General features: G+C 40.5%; 1 protein-coding gene across 3 annotated transcripts in view; it reads left to right on the top strand.

The window, feature by feature from the left end:
- Positions 1-6,469, top strand: part of irf8 (interferon regulatory factor 8) — a 31,912-nt gene extending 25,443 nt beyond the window's left edge. For 2 of the 3 annotated variants that reach the window (XM_048546979.2, XM_048546978.2), the window contains exon 9: positions 1,307-6,469. In XM_048546979.2, the coding sequence (XP_048402936.1) occupies positions 1,307-1,495 (189 nt within the window). In that variant the 3' untranslated portion in view covers positions 1,496-6,469. The remainder of the gene's footprint in view (positions 1-1,306) is intronic. The other variant, XM_048546980.2, reaches the window with a different exon arrangement.
- Positions 6,470-16,421: the final 9,952 nt, after the last annotated feature.

Here is a 16,421-nt window from a genome sequence, read left to right as displayed (position 1 = left end):
GCGATGGGTGAGAGGAAGAACAGGTTAGAGAAGCAGAGACAGGCCGGGCTGGTTTGGGGATGCAGTGGGTGGAGGGGAAGAGCTGGGCTGGTGCTGTGATGCAGTTGGGGGAGGGGAAGAACTGGGCTGGTTTTGGGATGCAGTGGGGGAAGAGGAGATTTTGAAGCTTGTGAAGTCCACATTGATACCATTCGGCTGCAGGGTTCCCAAGCGGAATATGAGTGGCTGTTCCTGCAACCTTCGGGTGGCATCATTGTGGCACTGCAGGAGGCCCATGCTGGACATGTCGTCTGAGGAATGGGAGGGGGTGTTGAAATGGTTCGCGACTGGGAGGTGCAGTTGTTTGTTGTGAACCGAGCGGAGGTGTTCTGCAAAGCAGTCCCCAAGCCTCCGCTTGGTTTCCCCAATGTAGAGAAAGCCACACCGGGTGCAGTGGACACAATATATCACATTGGCAGATGTGCAGGTGAACATCTGCTTGATATGGAAGGTCATCTTGGGGCCTGGGATGGGGGTGAGGGAGGATGTGTGGGGGCAAGTGTAGCACTTCCTGCGGTTGCAGGTGAAGGTGCCGGGTGTGGTGGGGTTGGAGGGGAGTGTGGAGCGGACAAGGGAGTCGCGGAGAGAGTGGTCTCTCTGGAAGGCAGACAAGGGTGGGGATGGAAAAATGTCTTGGGTGGTGGGGTCGGATTGTAGATGGCGGAAGTGTTGGAGGATAATGCGTTGTATCCGGAGGTTGGTGGGGTGGTGTGTGACCAGCCCAGCCTTTCTCTGCTTCCCTAACCTGTTCTTCCTCTCACCCATCCCTTCCTCTCACCTCAAGCTGCACCTCCATTTCCTACCTACCACCTCATCCCGCCTCCTTGACCTGTCCATCTTCCCTGGACTGACCTATCCCCTCCCTACCTCCTCACCTATACTCTCCTCTCTACCTATCTTGTGTTCTCTCCATCTTTGGTCCGCTTCCCCCTCTCTCCCTATTTATTCCAGTTCCCTCTCCCCATCCCCCTCTCTGATGAAGGGGCTAGGCCTGAAACATCAGCTTTTGTGCTCCTGAGATGCTGCTTGGCCTGCTGTGTTCATCCAGTTCCACACTTTGTTATCTTCCTTCTGGGCAATTAGGGATGGAAAATGAATACTGGCCGAGCTAGCGATTCCCACCTTCCTTGAACAAATAATAAAAAAAGGACAGACGAGATTCCTAAACTACCTGCTGCAAAGATCATCTTAAAAGCATTTTTACCAATGCAAAATTACTTAGTTTTTGCAAAATAAAAATGGAACATTTTTCTGCCTACTTTTACAGATTGAACAAGTGAAAACAAAGCATATTTTGCAAGCAGTACTGCAGTCAAGGAATTATGATAACAACATCCATCTTCAAATTTCCAATGAAACAACAGAAGACAAATTGTCTGGGATTCTTCATGAACTTTGTATGAATAGTTTTGGCTACCCAAGACCTGCCTACAGTGAAAACCAACAAATAAGCTGAGAATAACAAAAACAAATCTCCGTTTCAGTGATGTAAGGACTTTTGCGTAAGTCGGTAGCATTAAGAAAAATGCTCTTTGCTGGATGTCAGTGATTTTGCTAAAGGACTCTGAATTCCTAATCATCCTTGTTGGCCGAATGCAGCTTTGCACTGCAATTAATATTTTTATAACAATGTTGCATTTTGTAAAATAATCGTATATTTTATGAAAGTTTATTTTTCACTGTGAAGACCAGTTTATTATCCACAGAGGTTTTTAACATAAGGCATTGAACAGGAATCTAATGCAATACTGTTCGTTATTGTCAAGACACTTACTATGTAAGAAATATTTATTATCTGCAGAATAATGGATATCTAAGAGGGACTTGCATAGGTTTATTATAATGGGTTCCAAAAATTTACCTTGAATCTAGTTTTGAAGTTGTGCTTGGGTATAAATTGCCTCACAATTTTGAGATCAGTTTGGCTTTTAAAGAAAACAGATTGCAATGTATATAAATGTACAATCTTGCATGTTATGTTGTGCATTAATTTGCAATTACTTTGTAATATTGAATATAGGTACTGATGTTGGTTTTAAGTGTGGCAGTACAGTTTCAGTTGAACACAGGCACATTTCTGCAGAGACAATTGACTTCTCAAGAAAATCTGGCATTTATATCAGCACTTCTATGAGCTCAGGATATTCCAAAGTGCTTTAAAACTGTTGCTTGAACAGCTTGAACTGTTATAATGTAGGAAACACAGTAGCTAACGTATGCATGGCAAGCTCCTGCAAACTGCAGTGTGATATTACCTAGATATTTTACTGATTTCAGGATAAACAGTATTTTGAACACCAAGGAGAATTCTTCTTTGAAACAGGATGTTTCTACATTCACCTGAGAGTACAGTTAGGATCTTATTTTAATGGCACCTCTGATATTAAATACAAATTATACTGTTATTTTACTGAGATATCAGCCTAATTTTATACACCAACACCCCTGGAGGCATGAAAGTTATCATCCGAGCTAAGGCTGTGAGCTAAACAGTTGCTGTATGCATCGAATCTCAGAACTTCCTTACTATTAGACTGTTTATGTAATTATCCAATTAGTTCATCTTGTTTGATAACAAAGGTATCTATTTCATCTTAATGTGCTAAAACCGTCAAAATATCCCTCAAACTTAATTTATTTTGCTAGCTGCGGGGGAAGATAAATTTAGAAAACATGGAAACTGTTAAAATTAAGGAGCAAGTAATCTCTCCATTGTTTTCAGTTTAGACAGGCACATCTAATTCTGCACTGGAGTCTTTTATTTGCCTTTTTCTTCGAATTCCTGCGCTTTTACTTTATTTCACATCAATTCAGTGAATGTGCCATTACAATTTTGTAAAACCTTCCCTAAATTGGCTGATACTAACTACTCTGAAAATCTGTGGGACTGAAATATTATTAAATATTGGTACAAGTTGCATATTAATTTCATAATTTGAGGGTATTTTTCATGGATTTTGAGCATTCATTTTTAACATATAACACAGACATTCTATATGTTCATTGCTGGTCATCAAACTCAGTACTCTGTTACTGCTTCCACCCCGTACACCTTGATCCCATTGACCCAAGTATTATATCCAATGCTTTCTTGAAAACATTTAATGTTTTGGCCTCAACTTTTTGCTATGGAAGAGAATTCATCACTCTCTGGATGAAGAAATTTCACATCATCTCACTCCTAAATGGACTGTATTCTTAAACTTTCACATTAACTTCATTGCTTCAAAGAATTAACTTGAAGATACCTTAAAAATATTGGTATATACTTTTTAACCAGTTTTGGTGCGATACAAACAAATTTGGCACTTGGCTGATTAGAAAACTGTATTCCTTTGTTCATGTTTTTAGCATGAATACTAACACTTCTGAAGAAATGAAAATCAGAATCTGGCATTTAGTATGGACACATTTAAACATAATTATTAGTTAGAATATACAACACAGAAAATAGCCATTCATATCTATTCTGTTGATTTGGGTCCACCCGAGCTGCTTCCCACCTTAATTTAGCTACGTTTCTATTCATTTCTCCCTCATGAACTTATCTAGATGTTCCTATAATATATCTGTGCTATTTGCCTCAACCTCTCCATGTGGTAATAAGCTTTACATTCTCTGAGTAAAGCAGTCTCTCCTGAATTCCTTATCAGATTTATTAGCAACTTATATCAATACCTCTTAAACTCAACATCAGTATTGCTGATCAGAAAATAAACCTTGAAACTTAATCCTTAAAAGCTCAGATAAAAACATATTAAATAACCAGTTCAGTGAATTGGCTAATTCTTTTCAAATCAAAGATAAAGCCCTTTTGATGTCTGATGCAAAAAAATTAAAGAAAATTATTTGTGGTTTGAAAGCAACATAACTTGGCAAGCAAAAGACTATTTTAAATATTTCTGCAGGCTCACACTAATGTTGATTACTATAAGGTTTCTGTGTTTAAAGATTTTGATAGTTGGCTCCATAATGCTGATATATGGGACATATTTGGGAATTGTTACTTAGAACATTAATTACAATGAATGAGTCCAGTATACAACACAAAGAGATTAGATATTTTTGTGCATGTATGTGAGAGGGGAAAAAAGACTTTTCTCATGCACTTATATCCAGGTTGCCAGTGCATGGTCTGTTGTGATATAGCTGATTCTCAGACAAACAACTTTGAAGATTAACTGATACTGGATATTCCGATTAGCCAAAGGCCAATAAACACATTAGTCTGGTGGCAGCACCGTGTGCAATGCAATTGCCATGGCATTAAGTCCTTTGCTGGTGTATACTGGATGAACTGTCCTAATCAGCCATAGCATTGAATAGTGAAAACCTGTAGCACAGTTTGTTTACAAGAAGGACAACTGTACTACCAATACAGCAATGTTAAAGCAACTGTGTTGTGATTTTAATTATTCGGTGTGCTCCGGTTAGATTATAGGCTCCAACTGATTTGAATTTACCTGCGTTCAGCTGTAGTTTTGCTGTTGAGCCGAACGTGGCTTTGGTCCAATGTGTTTATTGTGGTGACAACACAGGACCGAAAGTACCTAGAATTCAACAGTGCTCACTCAGTAATAATGACTACATATTGACAGGTGTTCTTTACCCATCCTTCTCTTCTAAAAAGTACCTAGACTTCATCACCGTTCATCATTGAAGAAGGACTATTATTTTGAGATGATGACAATATTACTCTGCTCCTCTTTCTTAAAATTTGTAAAGTCCGGTTAAAGTCTTTCAGCACTATTTTCTTTCTTCTGTATTTTCACTCAATTCTTTAAATGTTTTGTTTTTTTTTCTCCATTTCCAATTTCAAAATAAGAAAACATAGCCTCTGAACTGGACTGGTGACCATGTAAGAAGAAGCTTTGCCTCAATGGGTCAGAGCCCTTCAGGGAACCTCAGGCTTGATCCACAATGTGGGCTGAGTTCATTGATCTTGCTGGCAGTAGTAGCAGCACTAAACATTGCCTCCTCTTGATTTTAGGAGAAATTAGCCCGAGTCCATGTTCCTGATCATTGTTAGTGATTTCTGTACTGTAGTTATTGGAGAGATCTAGCATGACTGTTATGCCCTCTCGAGTTAAATACTTAGCGAGATTGTTTTAATTAAGATTTTAACTTGAACTTTTGCAAGGTACAATGCACCTGTGAAACCAGAGTTTTGTCAGGAACCACCAAGGAAGACCAGAATTTTTGAGAATGTAGAAACAGAAAAACAGTAGTAAAACACCCTTTACCTCTGTGTGTTTGTGCCAAGCAATCAGCATTCACCTTCAGAGATAACATTTTAAATAACAGTAAAATGTGACCTTTTACCTCCCTCCTAGTTAATGGTTTTATTTTATAATATGCACAAAGTAAGTATTTGTCTGGAAAACATATCTAGGGTCTAATTTTTTTTAAAAAGCAATAACAGGATCCTGTTCTTTCCAAAGTGCAAGTTTATGTGCGATTTATATGTACTGTTTATATGTTCGTCTCCACCAAGAGCATGTGTATAAAATTCATTCCAGTAGATTGGAAGTGGGCTGAGTTCATTGATCTTGATGGCAGTAGTAGCAGCACTAAACATTGCCTCCTCTTGATTTTAGGAGAAATTAGCCAAAGTCCATGTGCAAGTTCCTCTGACTATCAAATCTCTTTTTCTTTGACCTTGGCTACATTGGGTGGAGTTTGGTTCTTACATATGTGTGAAACTGAATTTTGGGCAGACATATCTTTGTCAGGAATTTTATATATTTTACATTATTAAAGTTTGTTAAGCAGGATTATTATGGGAATTGGTTACATGCTTTATATCTGCCTCATCCACTTGTTGCAGTGAAATAAAAATATCTACTGGTAGGTTAAATGCTTAGTGTGTGTGTGTGTATATATATATATATATATATATATATAGAATCCCTATTGTGTGGAAGCAGGCCATTTAGCCCAGACCCAGCCCCTGTAAGCCTGCATATCCCATGGCTAATCCACCTAGCCTGCACACTGTGGACAGTTTGGCATCACACATCTAAGGACTGTGGGAGGAAACCAGTGCACCCAGGCATAAGGTGAATATGCAAACTCCACAAGTAGTCAACTGAGAGTGGAATTGAACCCAGGTCCCTGACACTGTGAGGCAGTGCTAACCACTAAACTACTGTGCCACCCTTTATCTAGCCTCATAGGGTTAAAACTGTTAACTGTGCTACCTTGGCCAGCGGTTGCTTTGAACAAGCACAAATTAAATTGAGGTTAGTGTGGGCTGGGGAGGGATAGAATAAGATCTTGATAACTTTCTTTGACTGCATGAAGGCTACATTTCATTGACTGCAGAGTATACTTGTTCTAAACATTTGTGAGTCAAGTGCCTTATGGCCCATTATACAATTGATACTGCATAGGTTTTGTAAAGATCAGTTACTACTTTGTATATTAGATTTTTCTGTACATATAATGCTGTAAATAAACTTGTTCGTTTTCAAAAATATTCCTCCATTCTGTGAATTCTTTAATGTTGTGAATGAGAAGGCAGCCTATAATTCACTGACTTCAATGAGTAAAACCAGGCATTTCTGGTTGTATTGAAGTATAATTATTATTTGATTATGGCATCCTTATTTTAGTCATGTCCGCACATTGGTACAGAGATGAATGAAGCCCTGATAAATAGACACTTGAATTATAGTCTAAATATCAATTCTGCCAAAATTTCAAAGCACATGATGACTGAACACATTTATCACAGAAGTGTTACAGCATAGAAAGAGGCTATTTGACCCATCATGCCTGTACCAGCTTATCAAACGAGCATCATTACTTGGTGCTGATCTCCTTCCTTCTCTCTATACCCATGCACATTATTTTTATTTAAATAACCATCCAATGCCCTCGCGAATGTCTCAATTGAACCTGCCTCCAACACATATCCAAGCAGTGTGTTCTGTAACCTAACTACTTTTGTGAAAAAAGTTTTTCCTCACTTCACTCTTCCTTCTTTTGCAAATCACTTTAAATCTATTTCCAATTAAATCTATGTTTATGAAGGAAAATTAATTGGCTGACAATGCATTAATAACATTAGCCCTGTAGGAGTACTATTGATAATTCCCACACTCAACAAATGTTCAATGTGTAGAAATTTCTGCAAGGAATTATTCCTAAAATTGCATGATTACTTGCAAACAATCAGCTACTCCCTTTGATTTCTAATTATTCATGTTATTTATTGCCAAAGTTACGTCTCCTGAGTTGTTACAGTCATAGTGCTTATCTGTAGAGTTACAATTTTCTCATTGAAAATTCGAGGGAATCACCATTTGTAGGATATCTTCTCTTGATCTCTTAAGGAATCTTTTAATGTAGTAACTGGATTAGCTCTGTTAACCTTGCATATCCTGATGCAGATGATTCAGTAGATTTGAGTGTATTACCTTCCCTATCAGTTAGCTGGAATCATGTAAATTATATGGTCATACTCAAAGAAACATACACTTTGGTCCAACCGGTCCATGCCAATCATAATTCCAAACTAAACCAGCCACACCTGCCTGCACTTCACCCATTATTCCTTCCACCCTTTTCTATTCATATACTTATCTAAATGTCTTTTAAACATTGTAACTTTACCCACATCCACCACTTCCTTTAGAAGTTCATTCCATACACAAACCACTCGCTGTATAAAAAAGTTTCCCATTGTGTCTTTTTAAAGCCTTTCTCTTCTCACATTAAAAATATGCACCTTAGTTTTGAAATCTCCCACTCTAGGGAGAAGACAACTTATCTATTCACCTTGTAACTTTATGAACCTCTATAAGTTCACCCTTCAACCTCCAAAGCTCCAGCCTCACCTTATAACTTAAACCGTCCATTCCTGACAATATCCTGGTAAATCTTTTCCGAACCCTTTCCAGTTTAATAATATCCTTCCTATGACAGGGCGACCAGAACTGGACACAGTACTCCAGGAGAAGTCTCACCGACGTCTTATACAACCTCAACATAGCATCCTAACTCCTATACTCAAAGGTCTGAGCAATGAGGGCAAGTGTGCAGACAGAAAATGTGTATGCAGTGTTTGACTTTAAAGCCCATGTGAAAGTGACAGTCTTTTTGTTGAAGAAGCAGAAGTACATAGCATGCATTGTGCACCCATTTAAAAAAGATTCATTTGAAAGGGACTAATGTTAGCGATATTCAAGTAGAATTCTTGAGAAGAACTTGAAAATTCTCAAGAAAGCTTTGAAATAATGATGGAAGTAGAAAAAGTTCTTTGATAAACAAAATAGCAACATCTGGTAGTTGAGATAACACGGTGTGAAGCTGGATGAACACAGCGGTCCAAGCAGCATCAGAGGAGCAGGAAAGTTGACCTTTCAGGTCGAGACCTTTCTGGTAGTTGAGATTGGTTTGCTTTAGTTTGTGTTTATGGAACACACCTGCATTTACCCGCAGCAATGTCTTTGAAGTGATATGTAACATGCTTGTATTCCCTTTGTCCTGGCTGAACACATAAAACACTAGCAGATGGTGACTCCAGAATATTATCATTGTGAAAAGGCTGTTGCGCTGAACAACACACATACCTGGGTTAACACAGCGGGCCTAAACCCGAAACGCCAGCCTTCCTGCTCCTTCGATGCTGTTTGGCCTACTGTGTTCATCCAGCTCTACGCCTTGTTATCTCAGATTCTCCAGCATCTGCAGTTCCTACAATCTCTGAAACATAGACTCGTGTCATGGTCATGAAATATGACAAAGATTTTGCTCTCTTTGGTTTCATGCCCAGATCAGATGGACCTATGTAACATCAGTTAGCTTGTTTATGAACATGGATTTCTGTTTTGCTCATCAAAGATGCGCTCAGTTGCAGCTTGTTCTTTCATTTTGAAGGGTTGAATGTTTAATTAAGTGACAGATCCAGGGAAAGGTTGGTCTTCATTGCATGCACTCTGGCATTGAAAGCACTTTTGAACAACAGCTACCTAAATCTCTTCGCTCCTAATGTGTCTAAACTTTTATTTTTCCAAGTTCATTTTCCCAAATGTGTTTTTCTACCAGTACCATCTTCGTCAAATTCAATATTTCTAAAGGGGCAGTGTTAAAGTCTTTGACTAGTTCTGGTCGCCCAATTACAGGAAGGATGTGGAAGCGTTGGAAAAGGTGCAGAGGAGATTTACCAGGATGCTGTGTGGTCTGGAGCGCAGGCCTTATGAAGAAAGACTGAGGGACTTGGGTCTGTTCTCATTGGAGAGAAGGAGGCTAAGAGGGGATTTAATAGAGACGTACAAGATGATCAGAGGATTAAATCGAGTGGACAGTGAGAGTCTTTTTCTGAGGATGATGACTTCAGCTTGTACAAGGGGGCATACCTACAAAGTGAGGGGTGATAGATTTAAGACAGATGTCAGAGGCAGGTTCTTTTCTCAGAGAGTAGTAAGGGCGTGGAATGCACTGCCTGCCAGTGTAGTTAACTCAGCCACATTAGGGGCATTTAAACAGTCCTTGGATAAGCATATGGATAATGATGGGATAGTGTAGGGGGAGGGGCTTAGATTAGTCCACAGGTCGGCGCAACATCGAGAGCCGAAGGGCCTGTTCTGCGCTGTACTGTTCTATGTTCTATGTTCTATATTCCTGTCCACCTGGATCCTACTGCTCACTTTGATAAAGGAGCAGATTTACTTTGTCCTGTATAAGGACAGCATTGACCTTTAAAAAGATGGTGGCCTCCTTTGAGCTGCCTGGACTTCCTTCTGCCCTCCACTCGTTCTTGGCTGGTCTATGGACATTGTTTTGATATTAATAAAAAGATTGTCAAGGAAGTCCCACCACCTCCTAATGTAGCTATGCAACTCATATACTGACCCTGGTGTCAGGACCTCCACTGTTTTTTAGACATCCAGCCCATCTATTGCCTTCTTTTTACAGATAGTGTTAGATTTACTGAGTATTTCCAACATTTTCTGTTTTTAAAACACATGTTAATTCCTTCTTAACAGGTTTTTCATTGTTATATCGGGAGTGTGCTGTAGGTGTGCACTTCATTTCCAACAATATGCAGATAGGTAGGTGGAAACCATTAGAGAGGGAAAGGCTGAAGATGTTGTGAATGAGGGAATGAGAGAGAGAGAGGAAATAAGCAAGCGCATTTGGTTGATTAAACTTGTTCATTGGGGTAATATTGCTTTTTTCTCTAAAAAATCTTGAAGAATTTTATGACTGAATCATGACGGTCATGTGAGGAAGAAAGGGAGCGTTGCTGTTTATATGATAGAAATGCTTGAGTGGACTTTGCCTGCTTGAACGGACTTGACACACCAGAGAAAGAATATTTCAGTCAAGCTAGCCAGTCGTCCCCCCTCTCCATCCCTCTTTTTTGGCTACAAAACACTTGGAGGCCAGTGCTACAGTTTGCGTTGAGCATGCACAAAACGTTAGGCTTATTGTGAAAGGATTACTCTTTCCTCCTTGTTTAACATTTAAAAGATATTTGGACGAGTGCATGAAAAAGCAATGTTTGGAGCGATATGGGCCATGCACAAGCAGGCAGGACTAGTTTATTCTGGGTTTATGGTTGGCATGGACTGATTGCACCAAAGGGCCTGTCTCCTTGCTATATGACTCTCGGACTCTACAGCATGCAAGCTCTGTTTGAACACCTGTCATTCCTGGATGGTGCTGGATGTGAGCCTAAAGCCCACAAGTATGCTGTTCCTTCCTGTCCTCCCTATCACAGTAGGCATAAAGGCATTCAATAGAAAATGCTTCTTGACATGACGTGGATTAAACATGGAGCGGGTGAATTTCCTTCAGCTTTGCCCTGCAAGTGGACTTTCTGCTGAATGCAATTTGAAGTGAAGTAGAAGCAGGAGAAGCTCATAGCCCTAGATATTTTTGTTTAATAGCCTCATTTACGTTGTTCTGATCAAATGTAATGTTTTATCAATTAGTTGTATTCAAATTGTAGGCTTTGTTTCACAAGGTAGCCTCATATTACAGGTACCTTAAATACCATGCTGCTGAATAAACAGAAACTCTGAATGATTAAGAGGATCAGATACCTTTAACTTTGTTCTTTACGATGTCTGCCAACTTGACACGAATGGGGCCGTTGGCACTTCAAACTTTTATTTTTGCTTACAAGAGTTAAAGCAAATCGGGAATTGAAAGAGAGCAGGCAAAATACTAGAAATATACAGCGGGTCTACTTGCATCAGGAAGTGAAAAAATATTTGTGTGATATTATTGTAGAAGTTCTGTCGTAATCTTGCTGGAGGAGTGATGAAAACTCCATAAAAATGTTGTTCCCACAGAATGCGCTTCTGCAGAAGGCAAATTTTGCAATGAGCAGGGGAGCACCACAATTTAGATAGCCCTTTCAAAGAGTTGGTACAGGCACAGTAGAATGAATGGCCTCCTTTGGATCTACATCATTCAACTTTGCAGCATGGAATTGAAAGAACTGCATGTAATGTCACATCTTTGTAACTGTTCCAGGTCAATTGTAGGGAACAAGAAAATGAAGTCAGTGTGACTAAAAGGAAGAGTAGGCAGGGAGCAGATGATGAACACAAAGGGACAGGTGGTCTGAAGTGCATTTGTTTTAATGCGAGAAGTGTAGTAGATAAGGCAGATGAACTTAGGGCTTGGATTGGTACCTGGGAGTATGATGTTATTGCTATTACTGAGACTTGGTTGAGGGAAGGGCATGATTGGCAATTAGATGTCCCAGGATATTGATGCTTCAGGCGCCATAGAGAGGGAGGTAAAAGGGGTGGAGGAGTTGCATTACTGGTCAAAGAGGATATCACAGCTGTACTGAAAGAGGGCACTATGGAGGACTCGAGCAGTGAGGCAATATGGGCAGAACTCAGAAATAGGAAGGGTGCAGTAACAACGTTGGGGCTGTACTACAGGCCTCCCAACAGCGCGCGTGAGATAGAGGTACAAATATGTAAACAGATTATGGAAAGGCGTAGGAGCAACAGGGTGGTGGTGACGGGAGATTTTAATTTTTCCAATATTGACTAGGATTCACTTAATGTTAGGGGTCAAGATGGAGCAGAATTCGTAAGGAGCATCCAGGAGGGTTTTCTAGAGCAGTATGTATGTAGTCCAACTCGGGAAGGGGCCATACTGGACCTGGTGTTGGGGAATGAGCCCAGCAGGTGGTTTAAGTTACAGTGGGGGACTACTTTGGAAATAGTGACCACAATTCTGTAAGGTTTACTGTAGTCATGGATAAAGATGAGAGTTCCTAGAGGAAGAGTTCTAAACTGGGAGAAGGCCAACTACACCAAAATTTTGCAGGATCTGGGGAATGTAGATTGGGGGAAACTGTTTGAAGGTAAATCCACATTTGATATGTGGGAGGCTTTTAAGGAGAGGTTGATTAGCATGCAGGAGAGATATGTTCCTCTGAAAATGAGGGATAGAAATGGCAAGATTAGGGAACCATGGATGACAGGTGAAATTGTGACACTAGCTAAGAGGCAAAAGGAAGCATACATAAGGTCTGGTCAACTGAAGACAGATGAAGTTTTTGAAAAATATCGGGAATGTATGGCGAATCTGAAACGAGGAATTAAGAGGACTAAAAGGGGACATGAGATATCTTTAGCAAACATGGTTAAAGAAAATCCCAAAGCCTTTTATTCATGTATGAAGAGCAAGAGGGTAACTAGAGAAAGGATTGGCCCACTTAAGGACAAAGTAGGAAAGTTATGCATTGAGTCAGAGAAAATAGGTGACATTCTTGAAGAGTACATTACATCGGTATTCACCAAGGAGAGGGACATGATGGATGTTGAGGTTAGGGATAGATGTTTGATTACTCCAGGTCAAGTCGGCATAAGTAGGGAGGAAGTGTTGAGTATCCTAAAAGGCATTAAGGTGGACAAGTCACCAGGTTCAGATGGGATCTATCACAGGTTTTGAAGGGAAGCGAGAGAGGAAATAGTTAGGGCCTTAACAGATATCTTTGCAGCATCCTTACACACGGGTGAGGTCCCTGAGGACTGGAGAATTGCTAATGTTGTCCCCTTGTCTAAGAAGGATCGCAGGGATAATCCAGGTAATTGTCGACCCGTGAGCCTGATGTCAGTGGTAGGGAAGCTGCTGGAAAAGATACTGGGGGATAGGATCTACTCCCATTAGGAAGAAAATGGGCTTATCAGTGATAGACAACATGATTTTGTGCAGGTCATGTCTTACCAAATTAATAGAACTATTTGAGGACATGACAAAGTTGATAGATGAGGGAAGGGCTGTAGATGTCATGTACATGGACTTCAGTAAGGCGTTTGATAAGGTTCCCCATGGCTGACTGATGGAGAAAGTGAAGTTGCACGATGTCCAGGGTGTGCTAGCTAGATGGATTAAAAAAACTTGGCTAGGCAACAGGAGACAGAGAGTAGTATTGGAAGGGGGTTTCTCAAATTGGAGACCTGTGACCAGTGGTGTTCCACAGGGATCTGTGCTGGGACCACTGTTGTTTGTGATATACGTAAATGATTTGGAGGAAGGTATAGATGGTCTGATCAGCAAGTTTGCAGATGACACTAAGGTTGGTGGAGTAGCAGATAGTGAAGGGGACTGTCAGAGATTACAGCAGAATACAGATAGATTAGAGAGTTGGGCAGATAAATGGCAGATGGAGTTCAATTCGGGCAAATGCGAGGTGATGCACTTTGGAAGATCAAATTCAAGGGCGAACTATACAGTAAATGGAAAAGTCCTAGGGAAAATTGATGAACAGCGAGATCTGAGTGTTCAGGTCCATTGTTCCCTGAAGGTGGCAACACAGGTCAATAGGGTGGTCAAGAAGGCATACAGCAAGCTTTCCTTCATTGAGCAGGGTATTGAGTACAAGTGTTGGCAGGTCATGTTGCAGTTGTATAAGACTTTGGTTTGGCCACATTTAGGGTACTGCATACAGTTCTGGTCGCCACATTACCAAAAGGATGTGGATGATTTGGAGAGGATGCAGAGGAGGTTCACCAGAATGTTGCCTGGTATGGAGGGTGCTATGAAGAGAGGTTGAGGAGATTAGGATTATTTTCATTAGAAATACCGAGAATGAGGGGGGACCTGATTGAGGTCTACAAAATCATGAGGGTACAGACAGGGTGAATAGCAAGAAGCTTTTCCCAGAGTGGGGGACTCAATTACTGGGGGCCATGACTTCAAAGTAAGAGGAGGAAAGTTTATGGGAGAAATGCATGGAAAGTTCTTTACGCAGAGGGTGGTGTGTGCCTGGAACGCATTGCCAGTGGAGGTGGTAGATGTATCTGGACAGGTACATGGATGGGGAGGGAGCAAAGGGATACAGATCCTTAGAAAATAGATGACAATTTTAGACAGAGGATTTCGATTGACGCAAGCTTAGAGGGCCGAAGGGCCTGTTCCTGTGCTGTAATATTCTTTGTTCTTTGTTCTTTGTCAAACTGTTCATCAGGAGACTTCCTTGGGTAGCAAAGCAGAACCAACCAAAACAAAGATCACCAGTCAAATTAAGGACACAGGAATGAATAGGAATAAAGATACCTTGTTTCAGTTGTCTGGCACTATGGTGAGACCACATCTGGAATATAGTATATAGTGGATCCCAAACCTGAAAAAGGATATATTTGCCATTGAACAAATTCAGTCGAAGTTCACTAGACTAATTCCAGGGATGGTGGCTTAGGAGCCAGAACAGGTCACTTTCAAAGAAGGAATGTCTTCACTTTTATAGTGAATCTTTCGAATTCTTTACTTCCTGAGGGCTGTGGAAGCTCAGTCATTAAGTAAGTTCAAAGAGAGAGATTGATAGATTTTTAGGTATGAACGGCAACGAGGGATCTCTGGTAGTGCAGGCAAATGGTGCTCAGGCGGACGATCAGAAATGAATGAGAATGACAGAGGAGACTCAAGGGGCTGAATGGCCCACTCCTGCTCCTATGTTTCTCCATTTTCTCCTATTACAGAGTGGTAATCAGACTGGAGGATCCATAAAATGATTTCAACACTCAAGGAAGAGGTAACGTTTTTATTTGAGTCATGTTCCTGTCAGTTCTGTCAGTGCAGTCAGTCCTCCGAATAGCATTCCCGTAAATATGATATGAGTACCCACATGAAACGATGTTAACAAATAGTAATTGTGAGCCACAGTTGGAGCAAGAAACCTGACATTGTGTTACTGTTAACTGGGGGCTAGGGTCCTGTGATCTACAGCTGTGTGTACATAGCTCTTGTTACATACTCTCCATCCTGTATCACTCAGCACAGCTCAGAGGTGAATTTGATCACAGATGCTATTCGAAGTCTGTGTTAATGCTCCACTTAAACAGGGAGCAGTCACACAGTGGGTGAATGAGCTGGTCAATGTACACCTAGACCAGAAATATTCGTCTGCCAACACCCCACTTCAACGCCTCCCCACCCCATGCCAATCCTGGGCTGGTGCTGACAAAGCTAATGGTACTAAAATTACATTAGGAGTCCAGAACACGACGATACTAATCCAGGGAGAATATTCAGAACATATTCACACTCTTACTTGCCATTGATTCCTATTAAAGTGTGTTGCCTTATGGAGGTGATGATTGAGAATTAGAACAAACTTGCCTGATGATGTTGGTCAACGGACTCCCTACTTCTTTACAGATAGTACTAATGGATTTTTCATGCTCCAAAGGGAAATAGATTGTGAGTTTCGTCTGAAATACTGTTAAGTGGATGGCTCAACTGATGTGAAATAAATGGAATGATCTTTTGTGTTGTACTTTTCTAATCTTCCACTTCAGAGGATAGCTACATTGAACGTCCTGCAGTCTATGTTCTACTACTTACAATAATAAAGCTCGGTCTCATCTCCTTAACGTGCTTGCACTTAGTGCATCAGCAACCTATAAATGTTGACCACACCCATTTATTTATTCATATCAAGGGATGGCAGGTAGGACAATGACAGGAGCACGTTCACATTTGGCGACTCACAAACCCTTAAACAAAGTAGTAAACATTCAGTAAGTCTCACTTTTTGTCCAGCAACTAAAAATTTGTTAACAGTACAGTTTATTTTCAGTGTGCAGCGAGGCATGATGTGGCCTTTCTCTGACCTCATCTCAGTTGCTCAGCTTTTGAGAGGGTGTGACAAGAACTGTACCACCTTGGTAATCCCCTATTTCAGCTCCATATTTTATAATGTAAAGCTCCACATTTCATAATATAAAGCTCTAATCACCTCCTTTGCTTTCAGGAATCCAATAGAAGCTGTATTAAAAACCTGTTAATTTCTCTACCCATACTTTACCAATTTGGGCTTTTAAATGTATTTTTCCTCAACTTATTTTCATCCTTTTGCTTTCTGTGTTTGACTTACCTTTGTATCTCGTTTATTTCCATCC

This window comes from Stegostoma tigrinum, chromosome 16, assembly GCF_030684315.1.
Source record: "Stegostoma tigrinum isolate sSteTig4 chromosome 16, sSteTig4.hap1, whole genome shotgun sequence".
Classification (NCBI taxonomy): Eukaryota; Metazoa; Chordata; class Chondrichthyes; order Orectolobiformes; family Stegostomatidae; genus Stegostoma; species Stegostoma tigrinum.
The sequence above is the reverse complement of the archived record's forward strand: the minus strand, read 5'-3'. Positions and strand labels throughout refer to the sequence as shown.